This window comes from Phaethon aethereus (genome assembly GCF_964289735.1).
Source record: "Phaethon aethereus genome assembly, chromosome: 5".
NCBI classification, from domain to species: domain Eukaryota; kingdom Metazoa; phylum Chordata; class Aves; order Phaethontiformes; family Phaethontidae; genus Phaethon; species Phaethon aethereus.
In genome coordinates this window covers 65089506-65112475 of record NC_138579.1, presented here as the reverse complement: position 1 = coordinate 65112475, position 22970 = coordinate 65089506, and the positions used below count along the sequence as shown (strand labels likewise).

The 22970-nt window shown below is 35.6% G+C and overlaps 1 protein-coding gene across 1 annotated transcript in view; it reads left to right on the top strand.

Annotated features, from left to right (window-relative positions):
- Positions 1 to 22970, top strand: part of METTL15 (methyltransferase 15, mitochondrial 12S rRNA N4-cytidine) — a gene marked incomplete at both ends in the record, with an annotated part of 96572 nt that overhangs the window by 20921 nt on the left and 52681 nt on the right. The window contains one exon of the mRNA XM_082000193.1: positions 19111 to 19247. Within this exon, the coding sequence (XP_081856319.1) occupies positions 19111 to 19247 (137 nt within the window). The remainder of the gene's footprint in view (positions 1 to 19110; positions 19248 to 22970) is intronic.

The following is a 22970-nucleotide window of genomic DNA, read 5'->3' as shown; positions in this document are numbered from 1 at the left end:
TCAAAATTAGTTATTTTCCCTGGTTTCTTCAACAGAAGCTGTATCAGATGGCTTAGATTTTCTAGAGGTTCTTTGTATTTTCATATCCTGCACTGACCCACTACTTTTTTAGCGAAAGTACAGTAGCTGTTGGATAGAGTAGGTTGAAATCTTCGCTCTGTTCTGTTCTCGCTGAGCTGTTTCCATGCAGGTACTTCAGAATCAAATTTCCGATCCCTGATGCTGTCAGAAGTAATTTGCAGAGTTTGCAGTGATATGGAATATGGATTTTTTGGTAGTGTGACATCACTTAAGAATTGCCAGTAATAATTCTTTGCAGTGTAGACATACACATGAGACTGACAAGCCACTTCCCTTAAGAATGCTGATAGTGAGACTTGATCCAGTTTTATTACCTGATAGTCTCTAGTTCATTTAATTTTAAACCTGAGGACCACTTAACATAGGAACAGGACACAGGTCCTCCAGTCTTTATGCCACCTTTCAAATTACATGTTATTTAATGCTTTCTGGAAAAAATATCAGTACTGCAGGCATCATGTTAAAATTTAGCAACAGCAAATAGTTTGAAGTTTAATTTACACTTCAGAATATTTTAGGAAGCAGAATGGGATTGGAGAGCATAAAAAACTTGCTCTTTTTGAAGTAATTATTTTTAGTGGAATTTTAAAGTTTTGCACAGTCATTTTTGCCAAATGCTTACTTATAACAGAAAATGCTGATTGACAGGCTTCATCTGAAGTTTCAGAAATGGAAGAGTTTGTCAAAATGGACTCAATGAAGGATATACTTCAGATTCTTGTGGACATCATACAACTCCTCAGTGTTTCAGAACTGCATTATTTCCCAGCTTCGTTAAATGAACTGCTCTCAAAAAAGTGTATACAATATTATACTGCTAGGAAAAGTGGACATATTCTTACGGACAATAAGTTTCATGTATAAATTGACAGTTGTGACTGTGCTGTAGCGACAAACACGTCTGTATTTTGCATCGCTTTTAGAAAAGCTCACACAGCTGCGATATTAGGAGTTTCATGTTTTTTAATCAATGAATGTTCTAATTTGCCTTTACAGTTGTACAACTTACATGATTTTTGTGATCTCCTTGCCCCCTCTCTCTATTTTACCAATGGTACTCGGCTTTGCCATTTTTTTGGATGACTTTCGGGACAATTTCTGAGTTGTTGCTAATTCCAAGTTGTGACCGTTGCTCTCCCCTGTAACTCTGGTGTGTTTTCATCTTACTACTTGCTGTTGAATAAGGCATTCAAGACAATGAATGATTTATCATAGACATGGACAGAAAGGAAATAATGGGGATGGGGTTTGCATTAAGGTTTTTACCTCTTCCATATAGTGTTTTTTTGGGGGGTGATGACACACCTATGATATTTAGAGTAGATATCACTATTCTTGAATGATTCCACACTTTGGAAGAAAATGGAAGACAATTCAGATTGTCCGGTAATGCCTCTTACCTGCTTTCATTTGTATTTTGTTTGTATAAGCAGAGTGACTGGGTGCATCAGCCTGGATTAGGATGGTGTGTGGCTAAATATAGTGCGTATTCAAAAGAGAAGAATATTCCCAGTTTAAAGTATGCTTAATAGCATAAGGAATTCTGTAAGATTACATTAAGCAAACAATTGGAAAAAATGTATTATACCAGCAAGATAAATTTTCATTTTTACTTCTGTTTGAGCAATTGAATGTCTGATATGGATTAGACCACACCGATTGAGTCAGTGCAAGTGTCATGTAAAGAAAATTGGGACGTTTATATACAATAGAGAAAATAACCAGTTAGGAAAATCATCTAGTTGTTTCAGTAACTGGTGTTATATCTTCACTGGTTGTTGCTGTATTCACAGCCTGAATGCTCAGCTGTGTGTTTGTTGTTGGAAAAAACTCGCTCACTTAACAGTTAAGATGTGTAGAGGTTTCTGCTTCTGTCCAGTCCCACCTGCATTGTCCTGACTGTGTGGTCCATGGTGTTGGAGCAGGCTCCATCTTTCTGGAGTGTTACGTTCAGATCAGGAACATACACAAGCTTTTATACATACACCATACACTTCTCTGCGTAAAGAACAGGTAAGTGAGGCTAAGCAGGATATTCTCTATTAAATAATGAGTCCCTTTGGCATACTCTCCTTGTATTTATTTAGGCTTCTCAACAAGTGGTATTACCTCACTATGTGCTATAAAGAGGAAATAAGAGTAATTGTTGCTAAGGTGGATTTTTGGGAAATGTACACAAATATTCTCTGATAATACATTTGCTTTATTTGGGCTAATACAGTAATGGGGCTACTACTTTGGTTTTCTTTAAACAGTAGAGGGATTTGACACTTCCATTCCCTCTGAACATATGTAGCTGATTTAGGGGTAAGTAATGTGTATTTGTATTTTGTTGAAGATTTTTTTTTTATTTAACCTTATGAATCTACACTTTAGGATTATGGTAAGTTATTGATTAAAGGAAATCAACTACTTTTAAACAGTTCCAGACTGGAACTGTTAATTGTAAAGTAGTTTTCTGATGATAAATCTGATGTAATCAATTAAAAATGTCAAACCAGTTTTTCTCAGAAGAGTGAAAGGAAGAAGGGTGTGATAAAATACCTGCAGATATAAATGGTTTGGGGAAACTCTCCTCAGATAATTTTACATCCCAGCATGTGCCTGGAGCGTCACAGTACCAGCAAAGTAAAGATCAGGTTGGTTGCATGCAGGACAGTGCAAGCTTGCGGATGCAACAACAGGCATTAAGAAATGGTAGTTTTATGTTCATGTCTGGAGGAGCTCAGCAGTACTGAATGTGGTGAGAGCTAGATCCAAAAAGAGATTTTAGAGGCTCGGATTCTGCTTGTGGAAGAGAGGATTCAAAATTATAATTGCTTTTTAATTTTTCTTCTTGTGCGACTAACTTTTTGATGGTAGTATAGGATAGAGCTAACAACTATGAAACTAATAGGCCTGATTTGTTGTGCACATTGACTCCAATACAGCTAGGCACTCTCTGCATGTTCCTAACATTAAACCCATGAATAGTCTTTGGAGGTAAATGAAACTATGCCTGAAGATAAACATGCGTTTAATTGCTTTGCTCCGAGGGAGATGACTACTAATCTGTGCAATTACACAGGATTGTTACTGTTATCTATGTGGTCTTCCCTATGCTGTCACAGTCATTTGTTTGATCTTGTCTTAAGTTAGATCAGAAGTTCATTTGAAAAGAACTGTATTGTATGTATAAAGCAAATTTGTTTTGCTAATGGTAATTCCTTTGGCCTCTAATAAATGATCATGGCGCACAAGCATCATTACAGCTAAACAGAGTAAAACAATTTATTTGCAGGCAATAAACAATAGATAAAGGGGAGCAAGAAAGTTTTCTGTATTTACACTCTTTCTTCTCATGATAAAAGGTGTCTTATTTCCTGTGTATTTGTAGGGATTTTTAAAATGGCTTTTTACACAGGCAGTAGCATGTTAAGTAGCATTGCTCCTGGTTGTTGTGTTGTAAGCTAATGCTGTGTTAGAACCGGTTGATTCGACTACTGTGTCTATCTAATCTGTGTAATTAAGTTAGACGTAGTCACTCTATGCTTCTTGTTTCAGCCAATAAGAACTAACAGGGGTGAGCCAAATCAGCTCCTCATTTTGTAACATGCTGCCACAGGTAGTACTTTGTTTACAAAGAGTGTTGTCAGAAAGTGAAGAGTTTGGTGTGCTGCCTCTTTCCAGCTTTTGGCTTATGATAGTGTCTATACTGTCATGTTGAAATGCAAGCAATTAGTTTAACAACTTCGATGTAAAATATAATTTGTTCTTCATGCACTTGTTTATTCTTTTTGTAAGTAACGGCTGAATGTCTTTTTTTAAAAGTAATAACCTTCCTTCCCAAATTTACTTAACTTAGCCATGCCATTGTATTCTGTGATTTCCAGCATTGCATGTTATATTAAAATACACTAGTAATACAACTGAGAATGTTTTTTTGCCTGAAAAAGGAAGGGGCACTTGTTCAGACTACAGATTGTGGATACATGTTCTTTTTCAGTGACTTACATCAATACTGCAGACGTTTTAAACATGTTTTATTACTATAATTACATGTTGCTGATTAAGACTTCTTACACTACTATCGAACCAGCTGCAGAGTTGCCACAAGAGGTTGGGAGTTCCTGATGTTCGATTATATGCTCTGAAGAGCATAGTAGGTGCCTTCTGTTATCAATGAATTCTATGAAAACTGTATAGTTCTACAAGTTTTTATGCTTATTATTTTTGCCCATGGTGAAGGACAGGGTTTCTCTCAGGGTCTGTATTATGTTTTGATTACTCTATTAATGTAATAAAGAGTATTAAAGTAAATAAGTCATACTGTTCTCACTAGGAGTTTGAACTCATATTTGTGGAAGGAAATTAATCTGGTTTTAATTGCCCGTGAGTCCGAAGTATGTTCCTTTTTGTGAAGCTGATCTCACATAAATATAAATCAGTAACTGCCTGTTCTTTAATTATGTATTAATGTATTGTACCTGCATGCTAGATGAGAATATGAGCATCTCCAGTTACAGTGTATTGGAGGTCATTAAATCTTCTCTGCTCTATGAGGTTTAGTAGCACTGCATTTCTAATTACTGAAGAAGGTACTGTGTGTTTATTGCTTGTTTTAGATCGTCTATGTTTAGCTACAGTAAGGCACTCACTTTATAAGTAACTCCATAGGGATTTTTTGACAATATGGAAAACAATTGCTGTAAAACATACTATGAAATTACAAGAGGATTTGAAAAAACCACCTGTCAGTGGTTTTTGGGATATTTTTTAATGTAAAATAAAGAATTTTATCAATTATTTGAGAAGATCTTTTGGTATTTCATAAACACATAGCTGAATTCTACCATGATCCAAAAATATTTTAATAATTTCAGGAAAAGATGACTAATGTAACCTGCATTCTCAGTAGCAGTGTCTCCTCTTCCCTTGTCACTTAACGCTTGACCTTTTCCCTCTTCAGACAAAGATTATTTCTACAAAAGTAATACAGAATTTCTAGAAAGGATGCTGAGATATGTTGGGACCAAGTGATTTGCAGAAAATACTTTTATTGGCTTTAGGTTGTCAGTCATAAGACTTAGGTGTGTGAAAGCTTACCACTGTTTAGCAATAATTGCATTCATGAATTGTAAGTATAAACTTTACTAATACTTTTGTCGCCATCACTGCAAATATTGCAGTGATAAAAAGTAGGTATTTGACGCAGCACAGTTGCCCGTCTTTCTGAAAAGCACTGTAAACAAGGTGGATGGTATAATCCCGGAATGTGATTTCTTAACTTAGCTCTCTATTCACATTCCATTTATGTTATTTGTTTGGATACTAGTAAGTTGTAAAATGACTGGAACAAGAACTGGTTGATCAACACAATACAAAAATACAACATATGCAAAACTAGCATAATATCATGGCATGCCAAATCTTTTAATAATTCACAATATTAGCAGACATCATTAGCATCCAGTGAAAGATATGGGGCATCAACCAGGATCCGGAGATACCTGAATTACTTTAACTTTTAGGGTATGCTAGTCTACAGCACAATGTTTCATTGCTAAAGGCAGTCCCTCGACAGCACATCCTCTGCTGTGGTCTGTGCTTCTAAGTAGAACATCCCTTTTTATAACATGTAGTCTGCTGCCTTGCAGTATTTAAAGGAGGTATTATCGGTGTGGTGTTTGACGTGTCTCTGTTAAGGAAGCAAATGCTACCTGATAGGTTAACATGAACTGATGTGATAAGGGTATAAATCTGTTGCACAGTTGCTCAAACTCTGCTTGTAATGATCTATTCTACTCATCAACCCAACCATCTGCAAACAGGAAAGCATCTAAATTACAGGCTACCTTTTGGCAACTCTGTGTGCCGAATTCCATTCCAGCGTAGTATTGAACTGGTCATATCCTGAGCAGGAAAGCAAATAGTCAACAGGTATGACCTTTTCAGAGAAATACTGATCCTAGAGCTGGATGGAATAAAGTAGCCTAGGTTCACTAACATCAAAAGGAAAGCTGGTAGTATGTCGTTTTACTGAACGTGCGCAAAGCCCGTGGTTCTTACCCACTGCTATGTTTGAGACAAAAGACAGATACCACAGGGGAGCTGGAGGGCAAGACTGTGTATTAAGTCTGTTAAGTAAGAAATATGAATAACCTGATTTTGCTTTAGAAACATTTTTATTTTTAAAAAAGTGAAGAAAAATAGCTATAGAATATATAATATGTTTCATTTGTAAGTCAGCTGAGCTTCAGTATCCTAAAGAACAGAATTACATTAATCATATTGATTTCCTTCTGCACAATTCCATGGAAAAAGTGGGTGTTAAAGAATAAAAACTCCTCAAAGAACTTCAATTTTGCACAATTGAAATGATTGGAAATGAAAAATGAAAGGACCAAGGAGGTACAGCAAGCATCATAATCTTTTATGAATGCATACTGTGACAAAGACTTCAGTTATATGGTAACATTGTTCAGAGTGTTTAAATGTGCATCATGTGTTTGCAGTTTCAGATACTTATCCAACACCATAGTGGTACGGAATTGTCTGAGCAGCGAATATGTGGGATATTATGGTTGGGATTTTTTTTTTTTTCCTTAAACCTTTCCTATGAAATGGAACTTCTGTTACATACTTTCTAGAAAACATAGTGCTGCTTGATGTTTGGGGGCTAACGTTTCCTAAGAGATCACAAATGCCATGTTACTTTGGGTTTCTGCATGTATAACCTAAAACTTTCATCTCCAGATGCTGTTTCAGAAACCCATTTTTAATATGTTCAGGTATGAATTACAAAGAATGAAATTAAGGAGTAGCCAAGAGGAGAACTTGTTGAATTAGTTATTGGAAAAAAGTTAATAAGCTTATTGCACGAATAATGTTAGAAACAAATGGGCGATTATTTTCAGAGCGCTGCCTTTTGACTTCCTTTTTATAGAAGAATAATATATTTCAAACGTATTTGAAAACGTGTGACTTCTTTTTGAAATATCCATTACTTAATCAGTAGGGAATATTATAAGAAATAAGACTACCAAGAGAAAACTACTTAGAGTTCAGATAAGTAGATTTTTTGATGTTGAAGGTAAGTTACTCTTCTTAACAACTTTCTTTCATAATGTAGTTGAGTTAGTATCTGTGTGCAATTTATGATCTTGTATTTATGCTTCAGACAAAAGTGAACAATAAAAATAAGTTATTTTTCAAGGAGGTATTTTTCTTCTGAAGAATGCTGTGGGTTTTGGTGTAGTTTTTTGGTGTGGTTTTGGTGGTGTTTTTTAATTTATTACTGTGGTATGCTCAAAACCAAATTGACTATATATTTACCTTAAGTTATTTTCATATAATGGTACAATTAGCGGAAGGACTGTTATAAATTATTATTATTTATGTTAGAAAGTTACATCATTATTATCTAATAATAGGAGAACATTTGTGAGATTTCTGCACAGTGTAGGTTTTTAAGCATATTAATCTGATCAGAGTTGTAAATTGAGTCCAGCCATGAACTTCAGTTGACAGGAAAAAGACTCCATATGTCTTTCAGAAGAAAAGTGATCCTACTTCCATTAGTCTCTTTTAAATAGATTGTTTGTTACCGTAATAAGATGTTCCAAAGTCAACACCGACATTTTGGATTGTTCTGTGTAACTGAGCTGGTGTAAGTGACTTTACCCGTGTGTGACTTTACAATGGCACTGCAATTAATAGGTTTCCTTTTTTTTGTTTGTAAATGTTAATTTAAATAAGTTTTTAAAGAAATGCTTTTCTTTTTAATTCTTCCTTGTGTTCACAGTGACCTAAGGGAAATAGTTTGAAGTTCCTTTTGAACTCATATTCTTTTACTTGCTGCACACAATGACCGTCATAATTTGTTCAGAAATAATTGTAAGAATAACTTAAAATGCAAAGTAATACCTGAAATAAACTCTATGTAAAGAGATCTGAAGTTACTTCCTTTTTGTCTGTGCCAAAGTTATAGCTTAATAGTCCCTTTTAAATTATTGCAAAATGAAAGCTTAACTTCCTGCTGGTTATTATCACTTTCTGGACTGTGTTGTTCAGAATGTGTGTTAAGAAAAGACAGTCCTAAATTTTATTTTTCTTTTCTGTTAGATTTGGTCATAAACATGATCTGTCAAAACTACTCCCAACAGATGTTGACATGTGGCTTCAAAAGTGATGAGCTGCAGAACAAAGATTTTCTGCATGTGCCTTAAATAACATCTTTGAGGCTTATGCTAAAAATGTTGCTGTATTTTGCAAAAACTAATCTTAAAATCTTAAACGGTCCATGTGGGAAAGATGATGTGATGATTGTCTGCATTAGCATAAAAATATTTATGAAATACATCTAGTGGATTAAAGGCAAGTGCTGTAAGAACAGCGAATATTTAAGGTGTGATAAATGTTTAGGAGAAATTTTTTTTTCTCTAATGTAAAGAAATTACAGAAGAATAGAAAAATATAGTTAGCTTACCTTTTTTAATTACTGTATTCAGCAGATCAATATTTTTTAACATGATCATCTTTGAGAGCTGTATGGGATAACGTGTACTGCCATAATTTGATTCAAAATCAGCAGTTAGTGGAGCTCTTGATAATAGGCTCGAGTTGTGCATGCTTGGGAAGTGACACTGAGAACGAGGGTAGGAGAAGTGTTCTGTTTATGTCCTTTTGCTGGTGAACAATTTCAGCAGCAAATGAGACTTGGATCAGATACTTGGTGTGGAAAAAAACCACTACCACACTTTTTTTGCTTTCTTCTAAAATACTTTGCTGCACAGAACAGTGTGGGTTTTTTCCCAATTCATTCAGTGTCTTATGAAAACATCTGAATTAGAGCATAATGTCATCTCAGAATGACTATCTTTCCTGTTGATTAAAAATCGCCTTCTCTAAGAAGCATGTGGTTTTGGTAGCGTGGGAATACTTTAAATTGTGTTGGTCCCAGACATAGTTTAACTGGTTTATATGGAACTTACTCCTTCCCATGTTAAGGTACTGAGGCAAACTAACTTTTAGAGCTCCATGGTACATGGTTATCCAGCTTCTGCTACCTGAATTAATTTTCATTGTACAGTGTAGAATCCAGTTTAATGATTGTGAAACAAAAGTGTTAACTTCAGTTTTTGGAGATTATTGTAAATTAATTTGGACAAAACGGTTGGTATAATTATTCCTTTTGACTTAGAAAGCTAGTTTTATCATTACTATGTATTATATACAATTATTGAATGGCATGTTTTTACTGTTCATTGGTATGCATGTACCTGTTTCAAAGAAAGGTAATCTGTAAAGGCCCGCTGAACTTTATATATATAATCTCTGTACACTGAAAAGAGTATTAAAAATGAAAATCATGATATTTTTCTGTTCCTAAAATTGTGTAATATACTACTGCATGTTGCAACATGGGAAGTTTATTTCAATTAGGATAATTTTTTTTAATTGTCTGAAGACATTTTTGTTTCTTGAACCACTTGGACAGTTACATTAAAATTAAGGCACTTGAATATGCCCATAAATTCCTGGTTTTCTAAGGTGTGTGGTAATCTCATATTGTAAGGCATTTTGATGAAGTAAAAATGAAGTGGAATTGAAGAAAAACATCAACAGTATACAGGCGCTGATACTGTTCTATTGTATCCCCAAGGAATGGCAGACTAGCTGTTAAAAAGGCCTGAATAAAATGTTTGTAACTTAATTGTGGTAAGTATTCTAGATTTCAAAGCAACAGAGCCTTTTCTCCCATCTTCTGCCATATTGACCAGATGTGTATTGGGATGAAAAATACTTGCTCATGCACTGAAGTTGTAATTGGTCTTCTACTGAAATTCAGAAAATGAGTTGGAATAGAACGAGCCATATTTATTTGTTCTCATCAATTACTACTACTAGCCAGGGAGAAGGAGACTGCAAATCAGAACAATTCTAAGATTAATAACTTTAAGTTGTTTCGTTAAACACTGTAATTTTTCAAATGGTAGTTCTTCCTGCTCTTAGAAATTTGTATATGTATGTGCATTCATGCATGCATTAGATGTATTCCTCTTGATAGTCTGGGGGGGTCAGATCTGATATGTTTAAACCCAGAGGGTCCCATTCATTCTCCATGCATATCAATCGTAACGTCGGTTGTAATTCAGTGTAGAGGGTGGATGTGGAGGGAGCTGTGGTTTTGGGAAGGTTGTTTCATAAAGCAGTGTTTGCCACTATCTCCTAACAGAAGCCCATTTAGGATCTTGGGCATTCTCAGTCCTGCCTGTTGGCTGGAATAGGATTTGAAGTCTCTTTGGTGCTTCACCATCCTCTTCTGTTGAACGCGCAAGTCTGTTTTGTGTTGCGGTTTAAGAGAATCCCTACTTTTAGAAGCTTGGAAGGAAATACATTAAAGTCCGAATATATTTTTCCTTTCTCTTAGCATGACTTTTTAGATTTTTTACTTATGATTAGCTTTATGTCTGTGTTTATTGAAACTACAGGTTCAGTGAAGTTGTTATTAACACAGGCCAGCACTGAGCATTAATTTTCACTTTTGAGCTGGGGAATTTTGAACTTTGCGGAAGGGAAGGAAAAGGCTAAGGAACGGATAAGAGACTCTGCGTTTTGCCACTGTGGACATTAAGATATGTGCCCAAACAATAGTCTCTATGCTTTATTCAAGAAGCATTTACTCCGGTAATTATTTTTAAAATGTCTATATTAATTCATACCTTTGCAGTGATTAGTTGTGAAAAATGTGGTAATAAAAGCATCTAGCAGATCAGCTATTCCATGAAAAAAAAAAAACCTGCTCAAAAAAGATTCCTATAGAATTCCTTGTTGCCACTCCCCACTTCAACTGTTATTCTTCTTACGTGTTTATGAAATAGTTCAGTGTATTAAAATGGTAAGCTGTGGCCAATTCAAGAGGTCAGATGTATTTATACTTTAATGCATTTAGAGTTGATATTTGAAAAATAAAGCAGAGTAGAAAACAAGTTGTGTTGTGACAACGAACAATTTCTGTTGTGAATAACAAGGAAATTCAGACAACAAGTTTAGAGAACATGACTCATCATAGAAACACCAGGAGGATGAAGAGGCAAAAAACGTCTTACAATGTGTTGATTGTTTTGTTTATCATACTACTTTTCTGTCGCTGGGATTTTCTTTCCACAAGCTGATTGAATAGATACAAATAAAAGAAAAGTACTTAGATACCTACCAACGGCGCCTGGCAATGCAGTAATAAATACTTATTGTTATCCTTAACAAGCATTGCAGTTCAAAATACAAGCATACTAGGAGTTTGACTTTCTTTACATTTACAACAAAACACTAGCACTCATTTAAAATCTGGAAGCTGTACTTTTGTGACAAATGTTGGCTTGTCATTCCCTTAAGAAGGATCAGTGAAAGCAAAGAGAAGCGCTGTGACCTGGTCATCATTGGCTTGGAATACACTACTGGATGGTGGCTTTAGTATCATAAAAATACGTCATTGCTTTTATCACACAACCATTTTTTTGTCAACTTTTTTTGTGTTAGAATATCCAGTATAACAATATGTTAAGAAAATTTATTGTTATTTTAATGTTTGATGTCTCAATTGCATGAAGGAGTCTTTCTTCATTTTATTTTTCTTTCTTCAAGCAGTAGATACCAGGCGTTTCCTTCTAATGAGCTGAAAAGTTACATAGCATAGCTCGGATGCTGGATGGTTGTTCTTCCCTTTTTCTTTGCAAAGTTTCTTTCAAATAAATAAGCATTTCTGATATTTTTTGTTTCAAAACCTGTAAAAAGTGTTAAGAGTGCAATTTACTTTCAAAAAAAAAAAGTTATGCAAGCACTGAAAAATATGTTAATTTTATAACTGTTGTTCTTCCTAACTCCGGAGTTTTATTCTGGAAGATGGACCATGGTGGGTGAGGGACTGTTGGGACATGTGGTCTCAGCTGTGGCAGCAGGGATTGTGGATATATTTCCTTTCTCCTCCTCCCACAGGAAAGTTTTGTGATTCTAGTTTATTAGTTTGCGAGGCTCAGTTCTGGGTGGAAAGTCCTCCAGTAGGCATGTATCAGTGTTAAATATTATATTCATATATAATATCGATATGGTACTGGCAAAGTGTGTATTTTTTTTAAGTTAATTTTAGTTCTGCTCATCTTTTAAACTTTGCATTTATATTGTTTTCTATTCTGAAAACAGCAGGTCTCTTGGCTTGATTTTTTTGTACATTGGGAAGTACGTCCTTCCTATTAGCTAAAAGAGGTGACTAATTAAGTAAGATTCTTTTCCATTCTTTTGGATTACTATTGAGTAACGTTTTCCTCTTAGAACTACATCTAAACCAACTGGGATATGTGTATTACAAATGGCAGAGTGTGTCCTCTATTGTATAGAAGTTCTGCATTGTAATATATGTAACATAAGTCTGTCTTTCCATGGCTGGCCTGCCGCTCCGTTTGACTGACGCCGTAACTGTCGTCATTATCTTCTGAGTGATTTGCCCATGCTGTGTTTGATGGGCCTTAAGCATTTAATTTGTGAGGAGGATACTCCAACAAATGTACTCTGAAGGGAACTGCAAAACGTTCTGCTCAGCACATTATCCTGCTGTACTTGAATGACTGCCACTTAAAGAAAAATTTCTTCAGACAAGACGGGAAAAATGCCAATATTATGATACAGGAGCATCAGAGGGGAATAATTGTATGGTTGTCCCTTCTGTGAGTGTGTGTAAGTCTTCGGAGGAAGTGCGAAACAGAGGGCTGGAGGAAGGAACTGTGTTTTCCCAGGGAGATTGTTTTGAGATTTTTTTTTTTTAATTATTATTACCATTATTAATTTTTTTTAACCAGTGAATGTGGCATTAAGATGGTTCAGGTGATAACGCTGAAGGCAGAGAGGATGGTCACTATCAATAGAGGATAGATTTATTTCTTTTAATAGAAAAAAAGTGGATAAACAGGGTGGGGTAAAATTAAAAAAAAATGATGCAGTGCAAGGTCGTTTTTTGGGGGAACAAAAAGCTCTCAATTTTTTAGAAGAAATTCCTGTTATCTGTTGCAAAGAGCAGTGGAGAATGCATTACCTGTACTAGTTAGTCGTAGCATAACAACTATCTTTTAGTGTCGCTTAAGTGTGAACAAGGTGAAACTCAAGTTTGTCTGGACCAGAAGATCAACAGCGGAAGTCTGTCGTGTGGTCAGTGATGGAAAAGAGAGAGCGAGACTGCTCGAGAAGGGCTGATACCCCAGGTAGAAGGCTGTTCGGCATAATACTTCAGGTACTATATTCCAACTCGGGATGTCTTGTATATTTAGTACAATTTGTCTAAGTCCTTTTTGAGACTATGTCAGGATTGCAAGAGAAAGAAGAAACATTTTGTGAAAGATCAACTGATCGCCATGAAGTGCTTAAAAGAATTACGGTTAGTAGTGGGAAATAAAGTTGTCCATCTAAACGAGCAAATGACTTCCAGAACATAACAAAGTTCTTTCTTTTAAAAAAGAAAGCAAGCAGAGACTAAAAATTACTGGAACTAGTGAGAAAACTTGTATTTTACATATTTTTAAAATAAGGCTCATGTAGTTTCAATTTCTATCTGTCATGCTTGAGTTTCAATTTTGTATCAGTTGCGCAATCTCATTTGGTTACACTGTAAAGAAAAAAATAATTGCAAAGGCTGCCAGGTATTGTGGAGTAAACTTTATTAGATGCAGAACATAATCATAAGTGGAATTATAGATGACTTCGGTCATAGTAAAGTGAAGAGCTTAAAAGGTATTTATTAGGAGATAGCTTGTCAGTGGAAAGTCTTGTGTGCAGAAATTAAGATGAACTCTTTGTATATCTATAGCTATCTTAGAACTAGTTGTGAAATGAAGGCTATAAAGTTTTTGTCTGTTGCTGTCTGTATGTCATGAAAGAGCCAAATGGTTTATAAAATGTACAGTCACAAACTGATTATGAAATTCCCAAGGCGAGCTCTGACGGGGCTATCATAGCTTAACAATGGAACGGTGAGTCACTGCAGGAGGAATTCATGTAATAATCTTTTCCGGTATTTATAGGACCAGGAGGATAAAATGTCATTTAATTATATTTGATTAAAAACTACTAGGCAAGAGAGAAAGAGGAAGAAAAAGTGAAGCATCTTTCTTTTATTTCAGGCATGAAAGATGAATGAAATATATAAAAAGCCTATTATGAAACAGTATAGTATTGTGATTTAATTTCAGATCTGATCAAGGCTCCAAAATAGTTGTGTTAATAATAAAACTGTTGTATTTGATAACTTAAGGTGATATGGTTTTTTAGGTTCTAGATGCTAAGTGTTGCTTTTGAGTGGAACAGCTAGATTATGAGGCATCTGTATGAGTTCTTGCTAGTTTAGGGATAAGTGTCTGTGCAGTTTAAAGATTATCTATGGAAGGTCTGTCTTACTTTAAAAGTTATGCCAAAATATACTTAATGTAGCCTTAGTTAGGTTTGCTAGGATGCCAAGAATGCTTTAGTCTATTTCATTAATGCTGGTGATGCAGTATTTTATCTGTCACTATGTATTCAGTCCTGCGGTCACTTCTGCTTGAATCAGAGCTGTATCCTGTTTTATGTAGTGCTCCTAATTTGAAGATCATGTTAGTGCTGTCTACTGCTTAAAGGTTTGGTTGGGTTCTATTGTTTTGGGAGGGTGTTTTTTTTTTTTTTTCCAGAAAAGGCAATATGATTTGGTGAGCATGTGACAGTGAACACTTGCATGAATTCTTAAGCAAAGCTTTTAGGTGCTGTCACAATACTGAGAGCTTGTCACTATGTCGTATGGTCCTTATCCTTTCTCCCCTTCTTTCCTTTGTACTGCTGGTATTAATTTTCGGTTTATTTATAAGATCCTCTGTATGGTTCATTAATATTCAGCATGTAGAAGGGGTTTATCGAATTTTAAAATTAGTGGAAGCAGAGGCAGGTGTGTATGAGGAAAGGTGAAACGGTTAAGCAAAATAACAAATATAAATATTCTTGAATGAGCCACAAGATCTTCAAAAATTCATTTGGGGGAAAAAAATAAGAGCAGTATTAAATATTGCTTAAATAGCAAAATTGTCTGCATATATGCTTGGCCAAAAAGGTCCCTAACTCATCTTTTCGCTTCCTGCTTTTCAAACTTGATGAAACAAAGGACCTTCTCCATCGTACAGAAGTGTTGGTAAGAGAAAGGCAGAAAGGATTAAATCTGTGTCTGGAGATCACCAACGAAGAACTAGACGTTTAGAAAAAGAACAGATATACAAAAAATAAGCAAATTGCTAAACCCATTGGGGAAGAAAGAATATTTTCTGGAACTTCACATTACTATTGAGTTTAAGTGGAATAAAATTATTGTTCCTAACTTTTTTGTTTTAAAGTAGGTAGCTGCTTACTTGTGGCACTTCCCGTGGCTTCCTTAACTCTTTCTGCCAACATCTCTAGATTTCTAGCTATGATATCAAATAAGAGCATTTCTTTGTTCTTTTTTAGAACAAAACAACCAGGCACATCCCGGAAGATGTTACTTATGTTGATTAAACCTATTTTTCCAAGAGGAATTATGGTATTATTTAGATTGGTTTTGATTATTTTGAGTTGCTGCAGAATAAGTGCAATCCTAAATGACACTTGAGACTGTTGAGACCAAGTTTGAGTGCATCTCTGACTGTGTTAATCCTATGCAAGAAATAAAAAGGTGGGTTTAATTTTCTGTTGTTCCTTCACATTTTTTAAAAGGGTTCTTTGTACAGAAATAGAAGGTAAAAGTGAAAGATGTGTTTATTGCTTATGGAGATTTCTTCTGGTAAGGATGAAATGGAAATAACTTGAGTGGAAATTGAGCATCAGACATCTCTTAGAAATTGTAAGAGTAATTTAAGAGGATTTTTATATTTTCTAGAATTCATGTCAATTTTTACAATTCTCTAAGCTACATGCAGAGTTAACAATTACGCTTTTATATTAATTTTCATTTAAGAGTGCTAATACAAATTTTGCTAATTAGTTCAATATCCTGGTCAATAGCCAGTATTGGATTTTTACAAGGATAGCACAAGTAACAGTACAGTGCCAAGAAAAACCCATACTAAGTGGATCCTCTATCATAAGAGAGGTTCTCTGAATCTCATCAACAGTGATAACATGAGAGCCTATAGAGAAAATAAATGTTTTCAGTAGCTTGGAGTTTTTAATGTATGCAAGTATTTTTGAAATCTAGCTAAATTCTTGTGACTGTGTTTTAAATAATACCCACACTTTTTTGACTGTTTCAGTTTTGTGCTTATCAAACTGGTTTCAGTGAATATACTTTTGTTTTTGTTACAGCAGACGATAAATCAGAATGCTTAAATAGATTGTGGGAGTGTTTATGTAGTATGGATATTCTCTGTAACAAAACTTGTCTTATACCTATTGCTTAAAAAAAAAAAATTCTGTTTAAGTTCTTTATTTCTTCATATGAATGGTGCAATTTAGTATTGGAAGATGAGCCACCTAAATTTTGTTTTCCTCAATGAACTTTGTAAAATATTATAGGAAAGTTCTGCTTGTAGATCATAGGCTTAGGAAGCATGATGGTATAACGCAAAGAAATTAAATCATGACTGCCTAAAGATCATAAAGGATCATAATTTTCACTTTTAGCTACAGTAGAGTTGTATTACTAGTTTCATAAATATTCAGTTTCATTATTATGGGATTTCCATTACAAAGCCTTTATTTATGTTTTCTAAAAACTGTTTCTGGAGAAATGTTTGTGTCTTTCTTCATTGCCTTTAAATTTCTGTTTTTATCCAAAGGGATTTTGTGGTTGAATCTTAATTCTTTCAAGAGATAAGTTACAAAATTTCCCTTAAAAGGTGCTTAACTTTGGGGTGTATAATTTTTTGTAAATAAGCTGAGTTCACATTAATGTCTATTTAATGTGATTGCACCTGATAAGTGGTCTTCAAAAAATGTTTCATATGAAAAAACAATTTGAGAAGTGAAAAAAACAAACCAGGTATTCATATTGAAGGATGTGGGGAATCTGTTATTCTAGTTTAGCTTGCACGGAGTCTGATTTCCACCCGCCCTCTGCCCCCCATCTAACAGGGGTCAGTAAATCAACTGAGAGGAAAGAGTTATGGGAATTCAGAGATGCAGAAACTAGAGACGATGCTCCTCAGTTGCATTTTTACTTTTGGTTTATATACGCTGTCATAAAACAATAAAATTCTGTCTCTTTCCAAATGCCAGTATGTTTTCCCTGGAGTATGGAATTACAGATACTTTCTTAGTAACTTGAAAAGGAAATATTTCTTAAGTGGAATTGCAGTCATAGAGCCTCTGCATTGCTAAGTGAAGAGCCAGTTTTTTCTGTCAAAATAGTTCTTGATGTTTAACCAGTGTTGTCAGGCTGAAGGAGGAAGGCACATGGGGAATGTTCTAGAAACAGTACTGCTGTTTTACAGATAAAAGACGACTTAAAACAGCATTAAGTTCTAGCTAATTTTCTCATGTTTCTCCTGTTGGTGGAATCCTATAGCCCTACCTGCCTTGGTTCAAGGTGGTTGACTGTGTCCCAAGTAACTGTTTCTTAGGAAAGTCTCAGGAGCAAAGCCTGTTGGTCAAATGGACTCTTGACTACAGACAGCTCTCTGAAATGAGCCTACAGAAACTGCAGAGCCGTCAGGAGAGCAGTGTTCACCTTTCCAGACCCTTATCTCAGCTGCCTTTCTGCTTCTTCCTTCCTTTCTCATGTTGGGACCTGCTGCACACCAGTTGCTCAGTCTTCCTCCTTTGCAGGCAAACCATTTGCTCCATGTGTTCTCCTCCGTGATGTGGCTGGGAGTTAACCCGCCGTTTGAGTCACTCTATCTCGATGTGAAATTTGATGAACCCATCACAGTTCTCAAGTGTGAGAGATAAAATCTTTTTTGGGGTTTTTTTTGTGAATTTTTTGATGACAGGAATGTGAAATTTCCATTTGTTTTCAGGAACTTCGAGTTCTGAGAGACTTGCTATAGGAATTTCGATGCCCAGTTTTACTCAGCTTGAGCTGAATCTGTACCTATGTATGTTTTAATCAGAGTGCATTCCGAGTTCCTTGAATATGTTCTCAGTTTTAGTCCAGAAGACTGGAGAGAATGTCTGTGTCTGCCTGGTGTTACTAAAAATCTCCCAGTCTTAGTTTGTCTGTCCAAAACAATGGACATGGTATATGTTCATGGGCAGTATGTATTCTGCAGAAGCAAGGAAATATGTTGCTTATCAAAAGTTGTAATTCAAGTCCATAGAGTGTGTCACATCAGCAATTAAAATGAGATTGGTGTTAAGGTGGCTATTCCTGTGCTATTCTGCATCTAAGTAACACATGCAATGATAGCAGAGAAGATACAGCAGGACTGGGCTTCAGCGCATCTTAGTAAGATAAATGCATAGCTTTGTCCTTGCACAGTGACCCTGAAATCAGTGGTACTGTGTCTTGAAAACTTACATTTTCTGTGCTAATTAGGTTAGCCCCAGTCAGGATATATATGTGCCTGTGCTGCCATCACACTTTGATCTGTGGTATAAAATTATGATACTGTCATTTTTTAAATTGGTGCAGAAATCCATCAGCCTTCCTCTTAGATATGTTCTTACAAAGCAGATGGTGCTGATTACTTCCTATAGTCCTGTGTCCTATGTATCTTTGTATGCCTCAAGTTGAGCAAGTCCAGCCAAAGCAGTCAAAGAAACTATCTTTAACCTCAGTCTGTAAAGCAATGGGAAGAGTATGAAACTGCAGTTGGTTGTACCAAATTATTGTCCTTTTGTTTTTGAAGGGTTGGTCGGGGGGAGGTCACAACCCCTAAAAAGATTGCTCTGGTATGACTGCAATTCTGCACAAAATATGAAAATATTTCCAAAAAGTCATTGTGACTATATTGAATGGTATGTTTTCCTCCAGCATATGAGAGAGATTAACAGAACAAACTTTAAATCAACAGTTGGTTGATCACTTTTTCATTCTAAGGTAATGACATTGTCTTTCTTACTCCACAGCGTTTCCTTGATATGACGTTTGGAGCCGGAGGTCATACTACAGCTCTGCTAGAGAAGGCCAGTGACATTACTATATATGCACTGGACAGGGACCCCACAGCCTATAAAATAGCTCAGAAGCTTTCAGAATCGTACCCGTAAGTTGTCTTCTCCTGTTGTAAATATGGTCAGTGTAAGGTTGATCCTGTGGTATTCTTTACACAATTTAATCTTTTTTTATAGCTTTAATATATAGTTTTTAATGGCTTCTTGTAGAATAGCATTATATGCTCTATGTACTCCATTAAATAGGAGATTGAATTTATTTATAAGTAATTGCATGCAAGTTCTTCTGAGGTTTTTGGAGTTAAATGCATATTCTGTGCTCTGTTAATTCTGAGTATACATCAAGTAGCCAATTTTATATTTAAAAATTTATTTTAAAAAGATTCATGTGCTCTGCGTGCTTTAAGATGATTCTGATGGCAGAGTTGTACAAAAACATACACTTTGTGGTAAAGATTTAATAAAAAAGGATGGAATAATATACTTTTAAATAATGAGGTATTTTAAATAAGGCTTATGAATATTTTAATTAAAAAAAATTGTAATTCAGTATTAGGTTTGCTAAATATTTTGCCACTAGCTTCAGAAACTACTAAACAATTTAGTAAGCTACTATTTCTGTGTAAAACTCATGCTTCAATTTTCTTTTTAAATAGAGTGCCCGATTTGCTAAATGAACAATTGCTAAATGCTTCAATTTTTAGGTTTTTTAGCTCTACAAAGTTCTTTTTCCTTGATTTTATTCAAGAAAGAATACTTCCACTCAGAACCTGAGTACATTCATGCAAAAGTATGTAATATGTGGAGTTGAATGTGAGCCTTTCAGAACATGGTATTGTTTAAATTTGACCAAGAAGGAAAAATATGTAGATACAAAATTAAATAATATGAAATAATTGTTACTTAGGAAATCTAGGGAAGAAGTAGGAAGGAGGAGACACTTGCTGTTGGGTTGAAAACGTTAGGGTATTTATTTCAAAAGAACTTTTACATGAGGAAAAGCAAGTCTTTCCAATAAGAAGGAAACTGGAAGAGGTGGGTAAAGATATACCTGGTTATTCAGTCATGTTTCCCTACATGAATCATGTTTCTCTACCTAAAAAGGAGTTCTAAGACAGCAATAGTGTTCAAGCAATGCAAAAAGTATTCCTCACCTTTTCTAAAAGAAAAGGCTAAACTGTGCATTCTTTCTTCAAGTGCCATTGTCAGGTGCCCAGTGGCAAAAATGCAAGCATGTGACAAGAAAGCATAGCTCGGTTTCTAGTCATCCTACTCTGTAAGACCACTTAAATATATTTTTCTAAATTTTCGGTTCCTTGTAGGCTGAAGTGACATGCAGTGTATACTTTAAAAATTTGTGGAATTCCTCTCTCAACTGTTATTTCTCCAGAGAAAGCTCTTTTTAACAGAATAGTGTGGAGAATATTGGCAAGGAAGGTTCATTTTCTTTTAAACTAAACCTGCAAATTCCACCAGATGTCATTGGAGTTGTAAAGTCTTCTGTTCGATGTGTCTTGGGAAAAAAAAATATGTAGTCCAAATTAAACATAATCTTATATCTAATAGAAGTTTTCAGAAACATACAGACAATACAAGAGAATGATGAACAGTCCTCTGATTCAATATATGTTTATCTGTAAAGTATCCTAGGCAAACCTCAATGCAAAGGAAGTTTATTTTCCAGGCAAGTGTTGATGTTGTTCTGCCAGTGATTTGACATGGTTAATTCTCTGCTTGCTTATGTTTGTGGAAAGATGAGCTTTAATCAATACAGTATTACAGTTGATGTAACTTACTATGGCTTTATAAACAAAGGAGGTCTCCTAGTTCCTATTTATTTGTAGAATCATATCAACTTGGTTACTTGGACTCCAGACATAGTGTTGTCCACCTTTACAGATGCAAGTTATTAGAATGAAGTGGGTTCTTAAATAACATAGTGTTAAGTTGTTAGAGAAAAGACTTAATCACTGAAAGATGACTGCATGCCACTTGAATACCTATTGAAAGATACAGAGCAGTATTCTTATCTTATTTGTTTTGGTGTTTTCCCTCATCTCCTGTCTTTCCTATTGGAAAGAACAGGTGGTTCCTTTTTCAAAAGGTAAATATATCTTTTTTCATAATAGTTTATGTTGAAAATTAAGGTAAAATAATGTTTTTATATGGTATATGTGCTCACTATTAATCTGCTTTCCCTGGGAAGTCACTTGCATAAAGCATCGTTAAATTAAAAGGGTGAAGGAGGAGGTATGAGTATGTCATTTATAAATAACAGGTAAAGCTAGGGTTTGCTTACAGATCAGTTCTAAGTATAAAGGATTTACTTATGAGATATGGAGCTTTCATAAATGGATTTTTTTCTTTCAGTATTCATTAAAAGATGGTTGATCTAATATTACGGGGGTTTATTGTCCATTTTCTGCACTGTATTAGAAATAAATCTTTTATCATAATTTTATCAGTTTAATTTAAATCTGTGTTGGCATCAAAAGCTCAGAGGATTCATCCAGTTGACATCTTGATCTGATCAGGTCAGGTCTACTGTTAGATAAAATAGTTCCCTTGGCTGGTTCATGAGTCAGCCACAGAAGTACTTGTGCTATCTTAAAATCAGCCGCGGCAGCATGCAGTTGCAGGCTGAGAGAAATGTAGGGCTGTGCTTTCTATAAGAAGCACAGCCATAAATGTAACTGGCTGAAGGACTGCAGCCCAGAAGTATAAACTTCTCCATTGTTTTTTCCATTCTAGGGGTTTTTTTCACCTCTCCCATTTAACATTGCTGTTTTGGGAGAGGTTATATGACTTAGTGAATTGCTTCACTTCCGTTGGAGGTGACAGCACAAGACAGGGCAAAAGGCTGTTCTGTGACAGTGACCAGTAAAATCTGATTCCCACTATGTCTGAAATGTGCAAATTCAAAGCCATATATCAATTGGATTTTCTGTTGCCATTTTGTTTCTACTTAAAAGAACATTGTAGCTGTTTAATTGCAGTTGTTAATAAATTCCAGCATATCAACTGCATGATGGATCTTGAGTCTTGCAGCAGTATTTGCAGAAGTCCATCCTACCATAAAACTTCAACTAAAAATATTCAGTGTGAATTGCTGTTGCTTATTTTGGTTAGGTAACTGCCGTGGTTTAACCCCAGCCAGCAGCTAAGCCCCACGCAGCCGCTCACTCTCTCCCCCACAGCAGGATGGGGGAGAGAATCGGAAAGGTAAAAGTGAGAAAACTCACGGGTTGAGGTAAAGACAGTTTAACAGGTAAAGCAAAAGCCGCGCACGCAAGCAGAGCCAAACCAGGAATTCATTCACTGCTCCCCACGGGCAGGCAGGGGCTCAGCCATCTCCAGGGCAGCAGGGCTCCATCACGCGTAACGGTGACTTGGGAAGACAAACGCCATCGCTCCGAACATCCCTCCACCCTTTCCTTCTTCGTCCCAGCTTTATATACCGAGCATGACATCGTATGGTATGGAATATCCCTTTGGTCAGCTGGGGTCAGCTGTCCCGGCTGTGCCCCCTCCCGGCTCCTCATGCACCCCCAGCCCTCTTGCTGGCAGCCCAGCCTGAAAAGCTGGACAGTCCTTGACTGCTCAGCAACAACGGAAAACATCAGTGTGTTAACAATATTTTTTCATCCCAAATCCAAAACATAGCCTCACACTAGCTTCTATGAAGAAAATTAACTCTATCCCAGCTGAACCAAGACAGTAGCATTAATAATCTTAGTAAAATTATATATTTCCAACTGTTACTTACTGTGGGGCTTCATTTTTTAAGGATCCTATATCTTAAGTCACTGAGTTAC